Source organism: Anguilla anguilla, chromosome 1 (genome assembly GCF_013347855.1).
Source record: "Anguilla anguilla isolate fAngAng1 chromosome 1, fAngAng1.pri, whole genome shotgun sequence".
NCBI classification, from domain to species: domain Eukaryota; kingdom Metazoa; phylum Chordata; class Actinopteri; order Anguilliformes; family Anguillidae; genus Anguilla; species Anguilla anguilla.
Window position 1 is genome coordinate 70420524 of NC_049201.1, and position 17863 is coordinate 70438386.

Below are 17863 nucleotides of genomic sequence, written 5' to 3' on the forward strand. Positions count from 1 at the left end.
TAACTCATGATTAACAAAAAGGATAATCGAACATGAAGATTGTGTAATAAAACAATGTGTTATTTACAGTCATATAATACTATGTTCATTACATTGTCACATCTATATTGGAAAGTTTTAACTTTTTAACTTAGTAAATTTCCAACACTGTCTATCTGAATAAATATTTTATTCACTAGCACTTTTTATACTTAATCTAATGATTATCATAAAATTGCACATTTACATTCAACATATGTTTTAATTGATTATTTGGATTGTAAGTAAAATTAAATTGGGGATTATACATTTGTCTTTTTTTGTGTGTGTGTGGCGGGGAAGTTAATGTTCATGTTAGGCACTCATACTTATGGTGTGTGAATATCTATTGTGTCCAGATACATACATGCCACCATTACCAAGAAGCTACATTTTTTTCTCCTGTTCTGGAGAAATACATGAAATGTTTGTGCTCACTGAGTGTGTGCTAAGTTCATTGTGAAATTGAGGAAACTGGTTTCATATGAAGATCTGAGGTTTCTGCCATCAGGCCTCCACATATCAATTCTGGACACTTTACATTACATTACATTACAGGCATTTAGCAGACGCTCTTATCCAGAGCGACATACAACAAGTGCATTAGGTCAAGGTGCAGGGGTGCAAAAGAAACACACTAGAGTGAAGTAAAGATCGTAGTGCCAGAAGTGACCACATCGATCAGGACTCCAACCCTGTAGAGTAACCTGTTCAGCAAACAACAATCCTACCAAGTATAAACTAGCACTGGAATCACATTTGCCTAATCAGACAAAAACAATCCTGCCAAATAAACTAACATAATCATATTATCCTAACTAGGTACATTGAGCTAAACTATAGGCTAGGGAGGGGTGGGGAGAGGTGCAGCCTGAAGAGATGAGTCTTTAGTCTGCGTTTGAAGGTAGTAAGATTCTCTGCTGTTCTGACCGCCACGGGGAGGTCATTCCACCAGCGAGGGGCCAGGACAGACAGCAGACGGGAGTGGGAAGTACAGACGCGAAGAGGGGGAGGTGCCAAGCGGCCAGAGGTGGCAGAACAGAGAGGTCTGGCTGGTGTGTAGGGTCTGATGATCCTCTGGATGTACCCTGGGTGCTGACCCCTTAGCTGCCTGGTATGCAAGCACCAAGGTCTTAAATTTGATGCAAAGCCTTTGTAATAACCTACATTCATGGTGGTCCTAAGCTCACCAATAAGTTTTTTTTTCCACAATTAATACATATACTCTGCGTATATACTGTATAAATACAAATATCTGTATAATAATTGCAGTAATACTGTGTCTTGTCGTGGTTTCCAATCGACAAAGTTCTTCTTTTTGATCTAGATTTAGCAGATTTCTTCTGTCTTTTCAATAAAGAGGATGAGGCAGAATCTTCAGAATATCAGACTTTATTCTCAAATAAATAGAGTACAAAGTCATGATGTCCGCGGAACAGCCCAACGAACCCCACAGATACATCAGCTTTTATTTCATTTCTTATCTTTTCTTATCAGTTCTTCTCCCCCTGGACACATTTCTTTTGGCTGCGCCACAGTCGTTTACTGGATATTTATTTGCTCCCCTTTGTTCAAATGCTGATTTGTTAAACAATAGTGGTTCCGCTATTCCAGGATATCAAATTAAAAATGTGTTTATTCAGCTCTCATTGGTTCTGACATGAGAACAAAGGAGTGCAGCTGTTACATGGATCCAGATGTATGAGTACAGAGGTTATTCATTTTATTTAGAAGATAATGTGTGAGTGTCCACTAAAATGTGTGAGTGTGCAGTGTTCTTTTACTTATGCTGACCATGCTGACCGTGTACTTCTACTTATAATTACGCTGACACTATGTGTGATTATGTACTAATACTATGTGATGAATAACAGAATAATAGAAGAATAATATGTCATGGAAATTACCAGAAATGTCCAACTAATTGCCAGAAATTTCCAACAGTATCACACACAGCAATTGAGACGCTCTAAGAATTACAGGGCAATATGTGTACAGATAAGTCATACCATCAAAAAAACCTGCGAAAATACGCACAGATAAGAATACAATAGCCTGTGGTATGAGGACACAGCGAGAAGCATAAAAGCGCTTCTGCCAGTAATTTACTGGTATTTTATTTTATTTTTTTCCGTTACATGAAGTGCTTCAGTAACACCTCTGCTGCTCACGCCGTTTGAGTTTACAGTTACAGTAGAAAGAGCCTTTCGTGGCCTCCCACTCACCTGTCTGCAGACCTACCGCACTGGGGGTGTCTCGCGTACTGTCCCCTTCTAAACTGTTCACGCCGATCAGTGCAAAAAACCCCGGAGAATTCATATTTTCGACTAGCCAGTAGCGGCATTTTGTGATATCTATTTTATGACTGAATTATTTGATTTTCACTCTGCAGCAGGTATTTTTCCCTGTGCATATTTGCATTTCCCTTTGTATAGCTTGTTGCATACTTGTTGCAATTTTTTCACATGCAGTTACATTAAGTATCACTGAGTATTGCTGTCAACCAGATCTCCTGACTAAAACATTACAACTCATAAATATAAGTTAATATCAAATATTATATATTTTAAAATGTATAATTTGTATTAAAGAGTTGTATACATACTGGAACTTCTTGAGAGCAAATCAGCAAGATATTGGCACTGAGTAGATGAAGAGATGCCCTATATACCTTCAGGTGTCAGGTTGGGTGGCCTTTGTAGCAGGCAACCTATGCATTTGAAATTAGTTTCCATCTAAGTTAGTTTCCACTGCAGAAATGTGCATGCAGGGGGTCAGAATGTGTGTGTGTGTGTGTGAGAGAGAGAGAGAGAGAAAGAGAGAGAGATAGAGAGAGAGAGAGAGAGAGAGAGAGAGAGACTGACAGATGGAGAGAGAGCAAGATTTATCATTTGCAAAATGGGAAACTGTGCAGTTGTTTTTGGCTTTTGGTTTGGCAAGGTTTTTCGCTTGCACATCATTACATAAATGACAGAATAGATGACATGGCATCCTTTTATTCACAGTAGCAATATACTTAGTTAACGTGCACAATCATTTCTTCACTATGGTTTCTTTATTTTTTCTGTTTATCTTTATCGAGTACAGTGAGTATTTGCAAATTATTATTATTATTATTATTATTATTATTGTTGTTGTTGTTGTTGTTGTTGTTATTCTTATTTCCACGTGTCTGTATTGTATTTTGTTTTTGTTTAACTCAGTTTTCTGTTTCTCAGAAACTGCTGAAGGGTTGGTTAACCCTGCTCCTATAGTATTCGGGGATATCGGGCAAAATGTGACCATCCACAGCCGTATCAAAGAAATATTGAGCTATTACACGCGCATTAGCTGGTACCGTCTGAGACCGAGTGGAAAGGTAGAGCACATCGTTTACTTCAGCTCATACACCACGAAGAGGGACCGTTACAGCGGAGAGCTTCCCAAAGGCTCTGATACTGTGTATCTAAACTTCTCGAGCGCCACAATCGCCGACTCCGGACGCTACTTCTCCGTGGCGGGCACTGCTCTCAGCTTAACACCTGGCTCCTACTCAGTTTTAGCCATAACAGGTAAGATATGGACATGTATTGTTTGGATTATTATTTGAGGGATGATCTCGAAAAATTGTTTTTGTAAAGAGGAAAAAACGTGAGGAACATTAAGGATTACATTAATTGTAGACTGATTGGCCCATCTTATAACAGCTACACATTAAAATGTCCAGTGTTAAATCCAACTCTTAACAGTGTTATTACAGCTCTTAACAGATACCATTTGGTCCCACTCTGGAATGTGTGACCAACAGTTATTTGTTAAGAAATGAATTAGCATTGGCATTTTACCGTGTATCTGTGTCGGAATAGAAAAAGAATGAACATTAGAAACAAACAACACGCCAGTCATTCAGGATTGTTGATAGATTTCGCAGCGGAAAGGGTAGCCTACATCAGCCGTACGAAGTCTCTGCAATCATTGCGACGAGGGCACGTTGATGTTCAAAACTCACTGTAACTAGGCTATAGATGTAGTTTTCATCTTGTATCTGCGTAAATTCTAATTCCAACATTTAATCTTTTTTTACTGAGTGGCCTATATGAGCAGTGGGCTCTGTATAACGAATGTCCCGTTCGTGAACATTTGCCCAGGCCATTGCCTTGTAATGGACAAAAATCTGAATGTTAACCACATCAGTAGCCTGTAGCCAGGCAAAATATTCAGCCATTGATTTGATAAGATCGGAAAAATGTTAAGCACGTCAACAGTAGCCTGTAGCCAGTCTAAATATTCAGCCATTGATTTGATAAGATCGGAAAAAATCTTACACCAGAATTTGAAATGACATGACAGCGGTGAAAAGAAAATGAAAATCTTCAAAAAACCAAAGATGACGGCGCCATTTCAAGAGGTACGCTATTATTTTACGGTCCAAAAGGGTCCAAAAATGTATGACGACTTTCGACTTCAAAATAAGTCTGATTGATTATGTGGCATGGTTAGCCTAAGTAAATAAATAAATACCATATCCTGTAACAGGTAAAGGAAATGACAGAAAATAGCTTTGTACAGGCAATCAGCTCCGATCATTCTTTTATTGAATTCCATTCACTCTCGTTGTCCTTAGTATTCTCAGCTATTGAAGACTTTCAGTGCTTCAGTGACTGAGCGGTTGTTGAGGGCTGGATCGATTGTCTTGTTTAATTATCGAGAACTCAAAATTCCACAGCACCACTGACAAAGAAAATACCTCCTATCTTGAAATTCAGACTGGGTTTCAAGGTATATTTTAATTTTAGCCGTTCTAAAAACCAGGCTGTTAATACATGATGTATCTAGGCAGTTTAAGCAACTTTTCAGAAAAGCCATTCTTCCATGCTGCAAAAAATATTCGCTCATAATTTGCGAATGATTTTTTTTTTCTGAGCCTATGTAAAACTAAATAAATTGGCAAACCTAGCTTGGATAATACTATTATTTGGTTTGCAACTTTAGGCCTAGATTATTTAGTGGCAACCTCAGGACTGTGGAAAGCAGAAGTGTCAATTCATCCATACCTCAACATTTTCTATAAGATACACAATGAAAATGGCTATGGAAGTAAAAAAATAAATTAATTAATAAAAAATACAAAATAAAATAATTAAATTAAAAGAAGCTGTAAAGAACATGCTTCTCAACGGTAAAAACTGATGTCCTGTAGCTATTAATCTAACTCTGGGACACGAGTAAAGCTACCAGTTTACCAAATGCGTAATACCAAAGTCATAAGACTGTCCACCAATCGATGTCACGTTATAATGTATTTAACCAGGTAGCTAGGTCAGTTGAGAACAATTTTAATTTCCCATTGTGGTTTCATGAGACCCATTCTACTATATATCTCGTCTCTCTTTCTCCTCAGATTCCAAGAGCCTCCCTGTAATGCGCGTGTTCCTCAATCGCACAGGGGCTGTTGTTTGTGAATTGAAAGGCGGGGATCCAACCTGGAGTGATCCACAATGGGAAATAGATGATGCCAAAGACAAGCTGATGTTGCAGGCTGAAACTTTTGTAGATGAGCACGGCGCATTCATACGGTCCTCCATCCTCTCTTTGAAAGACGGGATCCGTGCTTTGAACTGTGTATGTAGGCACATCACTGGAGTCATTATTCGAACTCGGGTCATGCAAGATAGTAAGAAAATGTTTTTTTATCTCCCTCTTTTTTCCCTTTATCTTATCAGGTCCTGTCTGCCATTCCTTTATCATCTTTGTCTAGTTATTATTCTAACCAAATTTTCAATGTAATAATTGCAGGTAGCTTCATAGTGTATTATGAATTCACGCAGTGGCCTATTTCACGTTCCCACCAACCCATGATTTCAATCTAGTTAAGAGTCTCGCAGTTCATTATTCAGCAAAAAAAAAAAAAATGCCCAAAATGCTATTTAAATTTTAGAATCAAGCAGGGGGAGAATCAGCTGTAATGAGGTGCTACTAATTTAAATTTGAATGGTTGATAATTTTGCAAAACAAAATTGGAACTGGAATGTATCAAAGCTTTCATAACTAAGGCGGTGACAGTGGCAGACAAATTTATTAAGAATATATATAATTATTGTCACTTGCAATACAATCTGTAATTGTAGCCTACAGTCCCATTTACTTGCATGCACATTACAATGGTAAAAATGTGGACTTTTAGAAAGTAAAGCAATAAGACAATTGAGTCATGTATAACACATACACAGTCTACAAAATAATATCTTAGGTTAAGGCTTAGAGCCCTATACTCATCGAAGATACAATAACCTGAGATTGTTATCTGTCCTGGATCTATAACACTCATTCTCAGAGTCTGTGTAATTATAAGTTGTTTTGTCATATTGAGATGCTTTTTCAGTGCAAGGATCAGTGCCAGCTTCAGGCAAGGATCAGTGCCAGCTGCTGCGGTACCTATTTCCCCTGGCTGTGGTGCTGCTGCTGGTGACTGTGACAGCCAGTGGGCTGTGGGCCTGGAGACGGAGGAAGTAGAGCCCTATAGCACAGGTCAGATATTCAATACAACTGTCTCCTGAAACATATCAAGTATAATGCTGGAGTGAAGAATGCGCTTTCAGTAACTGAACTCTTTGGTAACTGTTTTTTTCATAATATCGCATGGAAAATTTATTCCACAACTCTTAGCATTTCCATTAAAAAAAAACATTTCTCCCCATCCCTCTCTCTTTCTCTCTCTCTCTCAGGGAATGGACAGCACATACGGGATCTGATCGGGATTTGTAACTCAGGGGTTGTAGGTTTCATTCCCCAATGAGACTCTACCACTGTACTTTGGCACAATGTGCCTGCACTGTTTCAGTACACATCCAGCTGTAAAAATGGATTGAGTGTTCAAAGAAAGTAATTTGTTCTGACAAGAGCATCTGTTGAATGTCTAAAATCCAATAGGACTTGAAGGAGCATTTCTTTATTTTCTTTACTTTGTAGACGTCACAGCAGTATTTGCAGATTAAAAACATTTTTGGCCCATTTGCGGCTCTCTACACTTGTGCTTGCTTAGAGGATGATGCTGCGCAATTTCGTTACTTTGAGTGATTTGATTTGAGTAGTTTTATCAGGCCTTAATTTAAGTTAAAGGTTTATGTTGTATAATTGTATTGTAAATTGTGTTTTTTATTGTGACAAACTTATTGCAATTGAATGAAATAAAAAAAAATCTTGACAAGAGCAAATGAAAATGTTCAACCAAAATTTTTTCTAACTGTTTCTTTTTTCTATTTCTCAGAAATACTGTGGTCAAGACTGTGGTGCTATGTCAGACCATGGAAACATTTCTAATTATAGCCTTGCAGCAAGAAATAGCTATGTACACAGGCAACAACACTATCAGGCAGTCAAGCAAGGGAAGTGGTCCACCACCTTTGCAAAATAGCTCAACCCACAGGTGATGCATTGCAATGTGACTGTACAATTTCAGTAAGCTTCTTCATCAAGGCCTATAATGTCATTTTTTAGATGAGCTTAGACTGGCCTATATTAAATTCAGGTTGCAATACAAAGTTAAATATCTTTTGCTTTTAGATTAACATTTATAAAACACAGTTCTCAGTGGAGCGTCCTGTCATTTGAAAGGACAACAGGACTGGCAGGATTGTGCTGGTCATGTTGAATACAGGTACACAAATGCATTATGTAAAAAGTTATTAGCTCATTTTGCATGAGCACCATAAGGAAACCGTGTATCTCAAGAAATAAGAACAAAAAACAGGGCACACGAGTGACTCCCAGCTGAGGCAAATTTGAGGAGAAACCAATCCCATTTTTGTTGACAAAATGTATATTTTTTATGTATACAATTTGACAATGATACATTGACCATGCTGGAATGTGTAGCTGTGCACAAACTTAATTTAAAAGGCTGGTGGCATAACTGCAGACATAATCTCCATAATCATCACAATGTGATTGTTTCATGCCACAAACTTTGATTATGAACCCAAAACGTACAATGGCTATTGGTTGCCTTTTGACCAGGGTACAATTTTGGTATGTCCTAAAAGGACACAGGAGAAGAGTTGGTCTGGGTTTGCGTAGTATATCATGAGGCTTTTCATAAATTCAGTAATAAAATACACAGTAATAATAATAATGTAAATCGTAAATGGACTGCATTTATATAGCACTTTTATCCAAAGCACTTTACAATTGATACCTCTCATTCACCCATTCACACACACTCACACGCCAATGGTGAAAGGCTGCCATGCAAGGTACCAATCAGCTCATTGGGAGCAATTAGGGGTTAGGTGTCTTGCTCAGGGACACTTCGACACACCCAGGGCAGGGGATCGAACAGGCAACCCTCTGACTGCCAGACAACCGCTCTTACCTCCTGAGCTATGTCGTCCTATAAAACGAATGCCACGCGCCACAAATGCCACAAATAATGTGATGGCTGCCTTGCTCCACTTGCCTGGTTTTGTCAGGTTCTTTTGAGTTCCTGAACAGGAAGCTGGTGGGCGAGGTTGGGAAGAGTTCAACTGAGGCACACCTGTGCTGAGTGCCCTATTTAACTCCCTTTCAGCCATTCTGGGGCTGGCTTGTCTGTTTGCTTTCCCTTTCTCCCAGTATGTTGGTACACTTGTCACATCATACAACGTTTGTCATGATACTTTTCACTAATCCCTGCACACAAGCATACGCAACGAATAGCCAATACACTTCCTCATGTTTTTATGATTTATCATGATTTATCACTACCTTAAAAATGCCTTTGGTTGGCTGACCGTACAGCAGCTAAAAGAATGCTTGCACAGAGGTGGGAGGCACCACTATGTCCTGAGGCCTCATTTATAAAAATGTTCTTAGATTTATACTTGAACTTAGTCTTAAGTTAATTTCCGACGTTGTGCTTACGTTCGATTCATAAAAGATACTGAGCATACAAAAACCTTGCTTACCCAGGTTCTAAGAAGCCAATTTGTAACTTACTTACCAGTTATCTATAAATCTCAAATTAACTTAAAATTGACGGCACCTGAACGTGCCTTACAAGCAGCAATTTCCCCTTATATAATGCTAGCACAAATGAGGGTTTAGTCAGGAATAACCATGGACCAAAAGATAAAATCAAACTTTTTGGAAGACGCGATCACGGCGATGGTAGAGGAGACTGAAGACAGCCAGCACGTATTATTTGGTGGACTAAATAGTGGGTTGACAAACAAAGCTAAACAGGTAGCTTGGGAGTATGTCGCCGCTGCAGTGCATGAGGTGGGGCAGCAAGACAGAACCGTGGCTGATCTGAAAAAGAAATGGTCTGACCTTAAACTGCAAGGGAGGGAAAAATAGCCGTACATAACCAGCAGGAAAATAACTTACGTCAAGTCCAGACTTTGCGTAGAGATAAGATCATTTCCACGTCAAAGTAACATTTTATTTTTACTTGGTTTTCTGCGCAAGTCATACTTAAGATCAAAATTGATCGTGAGTCCGTTTTATAAATGAGACCCCAGGTCTCATTGGGTGAATAGCTTCCTTGATATTATTTATATGGAAACATAAATAGCTCGGATACATAGAGCTAGTCATAAGAAATTTGATGTGTGATACTCAGCAGCTGTTAGTGTTAATTAGTCCCTATTGTAATTTCAAGTAACTGATTTAAACTAGTTTTTTTTTTTCTTGTTTCATCTCTGTTTTTTAATGAACTTCCAAGAGAGGTTGTGACAATAACAATTATACTACTACTACTACTACTACTACCAATAATAATAATAATAATAATAATAATAATAATAATAATAAAAATGTTGATGAAAGAAAGAAAAAAGGCAAAGCTAAAACAGTAAATCTACAATTGATTTTATTTGATAACACATTGCGTTATTAGCATAATGATGAATTGGAACCGTGAGAAAATGACTCGGTGTTTTACATTAGAGCCGTTTTTTTTTTTTTGTTTTTTGTTTTTTTGCATGCAAGCCTGCATGCATGGAGTTGTGCTTGTCCTTAAAGGCCAAACAAGTAAATAACAAGTGGTTGGAATTTTGGTGGGTTTTTGTTTTTTAAAAGCAGTCGACAGATCTAAAAACCACGCAGGCTCGATGTTGTTTGTGCGCAAACAGTTAACGTCGGAGATGGTTGAGACGCAGCCTTGGACGGCCTACGTCTCTTTCAAACAGTTTAGTTGCGGTTATTTCTGCGGGTTTTTTCAGTTTCGATCGTTCGAAATGGCCGAGAAACGCTTGTGTGTGTGGCGAAAGTGTGTTCCATTCCGAACGGAAACTCGCCCTTTGGCTTTTAGGTGAGAAGGCGAGCCTGAACTTGGCAGGCATATCTGTAAGCAGTCCGTCTTATCTGGCAGGCGAAACCGGACTGACACACATGCACCATCGGGTTCGGCGGACATGCCACAGGTTCTCCATTTCATACTCTTCGCTCTGTCCTGCAGTGAGTACTAAATTAGCCTATATATATTTCAAATGTATGGAAAAATAATGGCAGTTTACTTGAAAATATTAAACCAAATAATGTGAAATAATATGCTATGCTAATATAATCTGGGTATTTTGGCACTTGTCAGAGATTCTGTTTTAATTCGACCTCTTTGTTCATTGCAGCGGGTTCCGTCTCTTGCTCGATCGTGTTCGCCAGAGCGGGGGAGAATGCCACACTCAGTTGCCAGTGTTCCAAGAACCATGGCTGTTACAAAGAGCTTGTCCGCTGGGTTCGAATGAATTCGAATGAGACACTGCAAATTATCGATACTAAATGTGAGAAATCGCCATGCCGATTCACCAGCAAAAGAACAGACGATATCTGGGTTGCCCTGACGATTTTACAGGTGGAATCAGGGGATTCTGGGCGGTATTACTGTGGAGAGCACCTCCGTAGCTACCTCCAGTTTACCGATAATGGAACCGTTTTAACGGTCGGAGGTGAGTAAAAACCACGTCCCCAAGTAGTTTTGACCCGAAAAAATTATATTTTGGTCTACATTGTGGGGAAATGGGTCTTGGCTCGAGATGAACGGGTCGTGATGTCAAAGGACCGTGATGTTGCCCTGTAACAATTCAGGGTTTAAGACTAGCCGATTAAGATATTTCTGGAAAATGTGTCAGAATAGGATCCTTACTAGGAATCTATGTAAAAACCCAATAATTGCTGACCAAACACACCTCGCACATGCAGCCTAAAACAGTGGCTGACAAGGCTTGTAGTCCACCTCAGTGGTTTTCAGCCTTAGTCCTGGAGGCACAAAACCATCGTGCTGTTTATTCATTGCTTGGCGAAGAGGTTGAATTTGATCAAAACTTTATTGGATTAGAGTTACATTGTTTTAAGGAATCGGTGGGCTCAGCCTAAAATTTTAAAGGCATCATAGTAGGCTACAAGGTCTATTCATCAGCCGAGGGGAAAATAATTGCGCCCAACAGCAAATAGCGAATATCTATAATACACAAGATTGATTATTCATAGCAACATAATAAGAGTAAACCATTGGTAGAGAAGCAGAATGACTTGCATATGCGATGCAAATATTGAACGTCTTGCCATATGTATGCGTCTCCCAAAGTGGAATGAAACGCGCGATAACCGGCAGAAAAAAAACTATGGAATGCTGAGAGAAGGATTCTCAACATCCAGGGTTTCCAGAAAAGTTTGGTTGTACTGAGAGACATTATGTCACCTGCAGTCGCGATTAGATCAAAGACCCCCCCAAGTGTACCGATTGTGGTGTCACGGGGATCCACACAGGGTACTCAAGCATGAATAACTATAAAAAAAAACACCAAGATTGTGTCCAATAGGCCACACTACGGCAGCGGCTCAGATTTAATTTTTCAGGTGTGGCCAACCATGTGTTCATTTATTAGTGTTAAGGCACTGGGCAGCAAACGAGTTTTAATGGGCGAAGAATACTAGGCTGAAAAAATCTTCTCCGATAAACCAAAAGTAGGTCAGAACTGTAAATACTGTTTATGGTTGGTAGATACTTCAAACAAACGTGCAATTTGTTACGAATGGGGTCGCACTAGTCAAACAAAACGGAGACCACAACGAATGTTTGAAAAGTTTATTGAAATTGGAATAAATGCACGTGTGTGGATGCATGTAGGCTATGAGTGTGCGTGCGTGAGTGTCTGGATATGTGTGCGAATGAGATGTGTAATTAAAAAAAAAAAAAAAGTTGGAACAAAACACAATGCGGGACCGTATCAAATTATTTAATGATGAATTCATCCTAAACTATTGCATCCTCAACCATTCTTTTCTGCATTTGGCCAGAAAATAAAACATTTAAATAGATAGTCTTATAAGAGATTGCGTTTCACTGGCGCAGGCAACGTATAAAACGTGCGCAATTCACAAATGTAACATTAAAATAAACATTGACACAACCAAATTTATTCTTCCACGTCATTTACAGAGACCAAAATTACTTTTGAAATGTAATTTTGGTGTCTGTAAATGACATGGAAGATTAAATTGACGTGCAAATAAATGAAAAGGGGAGATGTATAAAAAAAATTCCACAAAGACACAATATTTTGAATTTTAAAAAAGGATTTAGTATAACGGTGAAAGTTTTTACTGAAACGTTTTTTTTTTTTTTTTTTTTTTTTTTTTTACAGCCACATTACCCACATTAAATAGACATTTAATTTGTCGAAAACCTGAAAATGTACTGAGGGTGTCAACCTACATTTATACCTTGACTAATTTAGATATCACTGATTAAAAATATTGAAATGTGAATGTGTGAAGGTGAATTTGTAAATACTGGATCCTGAGTTCATTAAGCCACAGACACCCACAGACAACCCAGAATGCTTGACGTTATTGTTAATAAAATAAATCTATCCAGGCCCACTTGCCCGTTATTTTAGCTGAAATAAAATGATCCCAGGGACTTTGAAAGAGGGATGATTGTTGGAACATGTTTGGCCAGAGCTTTAGTGATACAGACAGCCGAACTTACGGATGTTTCACAAGGAATCGTGGCTAAGGTGATGGCATGCATGTTGGAAAGATATCTTCAGCTAGAGGCATCTGTGGTTTAACTGTAATGCCCGTAAATTGGTTCAAGATGCAAGGAAATCAGACAATCAATTCTGAATCATTTCACTACAAATTTGTACTTGAGAGCATGAGCTTGCAGTTTCATCGAGAACAGTGAGGAGAAGTACAACTCAGAGAGGGATGCTATGTTTGGTGTTTCCTATATATTTGGAGTTGCCCGTTCATACTAACAAATATGTAATTTTAGGAATATATCTGCAGCTATACTGAACTGTAGCTAATTGGTTTGTTTTGTAATCTGTTGTTGAAATTGTACCTATTTATGGCACAATAGGGCAGAAAAGGGCTCTTCTAGTAGCAGAATGTTTTCTTAAAAAAATAAATTAAAAAAGCAAACATTTGGGCAACAAATTCAACCTGAAGATGCAATGTGACCTGTACCTGTAAATCAGAAGGATTGTTGCTATGTTATCCTTTCACTGATCCTGAGACAAATTAAACTGAGCTGTGAATTCAGATGTGACTGTGGGGAGCATTTATTTAATCCTGATGGCACATTGTTCTGAAATAATTTTAAATATTTTCAGCTTAATTGTATTCTGTTCATCCATTTAACTATGTATTAGTAGACACTGAAATTAAACAAAAACCTGTAAAGATGAAGGAGTATTATTTAACATTTATTTGCCCTAATCTGTTGTATTGTTCTTGAGCAGATGTCTGGACGAACAGCAGTGAATTGCATTTCCTGAATGAATGGACAGGTGAGGGTGGAAGCCCAGAGCTGGATTGGAGTGAAACTCAAACATCAAACAGTAGTCAAGAGTTAATGTCTAAATGGAGGTATGAGACTAAAGCGAGTGACTTCTTGGATGTACGGGACACTGAGTTGCGCTGTGTAGTGACCAGACTCAGTGCCCCCTGGGTAAATATCTACTGGCGGTCGACCCGGGAATCATGGGAAAAAACTGGCCAGACCTCGTCTTTGTCAGGCACCGAGAGAGGATAAGTGGGGTTCAGGGAAATTTTTGCATTCAAATGGACGATTCTTATTTTGCATAAAAATATGCATTTGAGGGCTTCTGAGTCAGTCAGTTGGTGAAGGCATAAACATAGCTATCGTAAATCTGAACCTGTCATTACCTAACTATAACCTGCAGTCCGCAGTGCAGGGCAGAATTGGCCTCATCCTACCAGGGGTGGGTTAAGTCATCTTGAGTTAACCTTGCATGAACTCCACCCATTAACAAGGTGCCCAGTGCAGTTACTATCAGTGAGAGACGCATCTGTCCTCTGACTGGTGCTTGTTCTCTTGTAGTAATGTGTGGCCTGCATGCTGTAAAATAGTCCCTGACTCTACAGAGCTGCTTACTGTTTATAGATAAACATTAGCCCTCCTTTACCTTATTAAATGGGGCAATAAAATGTAAGGAATATGGTGAGCATGGGTGTGACAGGCTTAAATATGCAATATGTCTCAAAATTAATAATATTTACAAAGTCCATGAAAATAATTCTAATCTTTTCGAAACCGATTATTTCCCCTGTTGGGGAAGCACATAATCATCTAGAATGTGATTGTATGCTGTAGCATTAAGATTTGCCCTCACTGGAACTAAAGGGCCGAGCCAAAACCATGAAAAACAGGCCCAGACCAAGGGGTGTCCAGACACTTTTGGTCATATAGTGTGCATAAGAAAAGAAAGATGTACAAGTAGTCTATGCTTCTCTCTAACTTCTTGCTTTATTGTTTACAGGTACAGGGTAGAGAGCCAGTTGCGAATTGGACTAAAAGTGAAGTCTGACTGGGAGGATGAGGATGAGTACGAGCACGAGTACGGGTACCCAGATTATATACTTAAGGAGATGGACTTGGATAAGATGGTGGAAATGGATGAAGAATTGTGGTGTGAGGTCCAGGTTGGGGTGAATGTCTCTGTTCAGAGCCCAAAGTTTTCATTCCGTCAGGAAGGCCATACTGACTCTGGTTAGTATGAGTACACACTTTGTCTATCTGTCTTTCTGTCTGTCGGTCTGTCTGTCTATCTAAATGACATCCTATTATGAATAGTCATCATTTGAATAAACAATTAAGGACATTAACATGCTGTGCTTATATAACCTAATTTTTAAAAAGCTAAACATCCGCATGTAGGTAGACGTAGGCAACCAGCATGAGAACATGGCACACTACGATCTATTACAACATCGCCACCTGCTGTCTATGGATGTTATTGCACTTGAAACATACTTAATAATTCCATGGCTATGAATTTATGAATGAATGTATGAATGTGTACAATATATCATTGTAAATTTAATATAGTAGCCTTGATTGTTAGTATGCTTGTGTATAGCTACTATAATAGTCCAGTATGGTTCTATGTGATTTTCAGAATGGTGCAATGGAGTCCTATATGGTGAAATAGCCTTTTGTGTGCTCTGTGTGTGTCTCCTCACCCTGCTCATCTGTCACTGTCTCCACCACCAGCACAAAGGTATGCTGTTCATGCTCCCCTAACACTGAAGGAGAAAATGTGTGAATGGCATGCCAGTAAACACCACATACAGTGACTGAAAGAAATTAGAGGTGTGAGAAATTAGAGGTGTTACTCCCCTGTTTCAGGTTCAGAACCATCAGCGACAGAAGTGTCACCAACACTGAACTCTTGCGTAAGCATTTCACATGTACTGTCACATTAACAGCATCATCCAATAACAGAATAAAGTATTTCATTTAGCTAAAGTTACAAATCACATCCATGCATGTCTTTGCAGAGAGATGTGTCCTCGGACATCACCTATGCTCATCTGGATATCAAGAAACAACCCAAGACAGAGAGACGACAAAGACAGAAGAGCAGACAGAAGAACAGTCAGGAAGACAGACTGGTGTACAGCGAAGTGAGACACAAATGTGAAGACAGAGTACTGCATGGGTGAAAGACAGAGATGCAGATACCTACAGAAAGACCCGCTGATACTGCAAGACTTGCTTGTGGGGAGAAGGAAAGAGAGGCAAACAAAGACAGGCAGTCAATTAGGTTTCTGAAAATTCTGTGTTTCTGTCTCTCATTGTAAACTTGCATGGTTTGTTATTTCTACCCAACCTTCTAATTTTGGGGAAACGTTAACAGAAATATTTGCCTCCGTTTGAAGATCATTTTTTCTGCAGCAAGACAAAATTAATGTGCTACTTGTCACAATGTTTCATAATTTTTCCGTTGATTGATGAGAAATGTGCAGACTGTGCTGGATTTATCTTAAGTGAACAGTTTGGGTAATTACTTTGTTGCCTTAGATCATGTTTTATATGATGAATTATTCAGTCATTAATTATTAAAAATGTTCAATTTTTTCTCATCTCAAAGTAAATTCCTGTGATGCTAACTGTGCATCTTGTTTCTGCTATCTGGAGAGTAAAAGATGCTGATATTGTATCTGTGTTACCAGCAGATATAAAAGGTTCATGTTCACGCTGTAAGTACAAAAGATTTGCTTCAGCTATTGTAAAGAGGAGATCGCTTGTTCATACTGAAACTCCAGTATTGTCTTGTCCTGTTCAAAAGTTCATTTCATCACCATACTCATTCTTCAAGTTAATCCTTTTTTGAAGTAACACAGCTGTTGCTAACCACAGCATGGAGGCACATTGGTTAGCACTGCTGCCTCACAGGAAGGGGGTTCAGCCCAGATCCCCTATGCATGGAGTTGGCCTGTTCTCCCTGTGCTCCTGTGGGTTTCCTCTGGGTACACAGGTTTCCTTCCACAGTCCAACGGCATATAGCCCTTGGCCAACACATGAAAATTTAGCCTCCCTGGCTAACTCACATTTGCAGAAATGTTATTAATGGGCATTGACCTTGTCAAATAAACAAATAAATTAGCTTTAATTGTCAGTAATTTAATTATGTTTTTATTTTATTAATTTTGTTTTTTGTTATGCTGAGTCTGAAAGCTTTCTGAAGTTTGCAAGTTTGCGCTGCTGTGGCCATTGCCAGGACTTTCCGTACACCTTAACCATCTTGCTAGAAAGAAAGAGGAGGAGATAAAAGAAAATACAGTGTGCCGTGAAAAATGCGGTTCAGGAAGCAAACTATTCTTGAGGACAGACTGAGAAGGAGGAGGAAATCTCCAGACCTCAAAACATTTGTAAATGTAGCTCAGTCTCAAGGATTTGCAGTTTGCATGTGAAAATCAAGAAATACGAAGGACATGAAAGGACATTCTAAAAGGCCTAATGTGAAAACTGCTTATGGGGGCCAAAAAAAAAAAATTTGACATTGATGGAAAAAAAATGGATGTGTTCCCATGTGTTGGACACTGGACACCATAGGACTTAGTAATGGTGAAAAAAATGTATATCCGTTCAGTCTTTAAAAATTAATTAAGTGAAAAACTGCCAAAGAGAGGGCTAAATGAGTTCATTTTAAACAGAAAAACTGAAATAGTCAGTATATTCAGAGGGGAATGTGCAAGATAAATCAGGAAGTATTTTTTTAACCATCAAAGTTGTAATTTATGTGAAAACTAAGGCTTAATGTAGTTTAATGACATAACATCATACTAAAGACATGTATGTTTTATTCAGGCAGCAGGGGTATGTACGGAGCAAAAGTTTTAACTCAAAATAAACTTGTGGCCAAAATGGTGGCCAAAAAAGCTTAACGGCCTAAATCTCGTGTTGATAAATCTCAAAAAAGCTCTCATAGAAATGTAACCTGGGGCTGAGAATGTCTAATTGCCACACCCAAATTTGGAACAGCAACTATCTGCAACCACAGCCATATTGATGTGGGAACCTCACTGCCTGGGTCTGCCCCTTTTGCACACAGACCTCTACGTTATGAAATGGACG

General features: G+C 38.8%; 2 protein-coding genes across 5 annotated transcripts in view; both read left to right on the forward strand.

Moving 5' to 3' along the window:
* The first annotated feature begins 2853 nt into the window (after nucleotides 1-2853).
* LOC118220818 overlaps nucleotides 2854-17863 on the forward strand; it is a 61497-nt gene continuing 46487 nt past the window's right edge. The window contains exons 1-5 of one of the 4 annotated variants that reach the window (XM_035405176.1): nucleotides 2859-3104; nucleotides 3237-3569; nucleotides 5399-5671; nucleotides 6380-6525; nucleotides 6723-7210. In XM_035405176.1, coding sequence (XP_035261067.1) covers nucleotides 3065-3104; nucleotides 3237-3569; nucleotides 5399-5671; nucleotides 6380-6510 — 777 coding nt within the window. In that variant the 5' untranslated portion in view covers nucleotides 2859-3064 and the 3' untranslated portion in view covers nucleotides 6511-6525; nucleotides 6723-7210. Of the gene's footprint in view, nucleotides 3105-3236; nucleotides 3570-5398; nucleotides 5672-6367; nucleotides 6526-6722; nucleotides 7211-17863 lie in introns of those variants that run through there. The other 3 variants (XM_035405193.1, XM_035405148.1, XM_035405140.1) reach the window with 3 other exon arrangements.
* LOC118220737 lies at nucleotides 10191-16904 on the forward strand. Its single transcript, XM_035404914.1, has 7 exons — nucleotides 10191-10431; nucleotides 10602-10919; nucleotides 13722-14010; nucleotides 14763-14992; nucleotides 15402-15503; nucleotides 15632-15693; nucleotides 15784-16904. The coding sequence occupies exons 1-7, from the start codon at nucleotides 10389-10391 to the stop codon at nucleotides 15946-15948; spliced, it is 1209 nt and encodes a 402-aa protein (XP_035260805.1). The 5' UTR covers nucleotides 10191-10388; the 3' UTR covers nucleotides 15949-16904.

Bases quoted from the DNA above. Each gene is read 5' to 3' on its own strand.
- LOC118220737 (XM_035404914.1), top strand. From the start codon at position 10,389: ATGCCACAGGTTCTCCATTTCATACTCTTCGCTCTGTCCTGCA. The intron at 14,011-14,762 runs ATAAGTGGGGTT...TATTGTTTACAG, and splicing joins TTGTCAGGCACCGAGAGAGG to GTACAGGGTAGAGAGCCAGT. The intron at 15,694-15,783 runs GTACTGTCACAT...ATGTCTTTGCAG, and splicing joins CTTGCGTAAGCATTTCACAT to AGAGATGTGTCCTCGGACAT.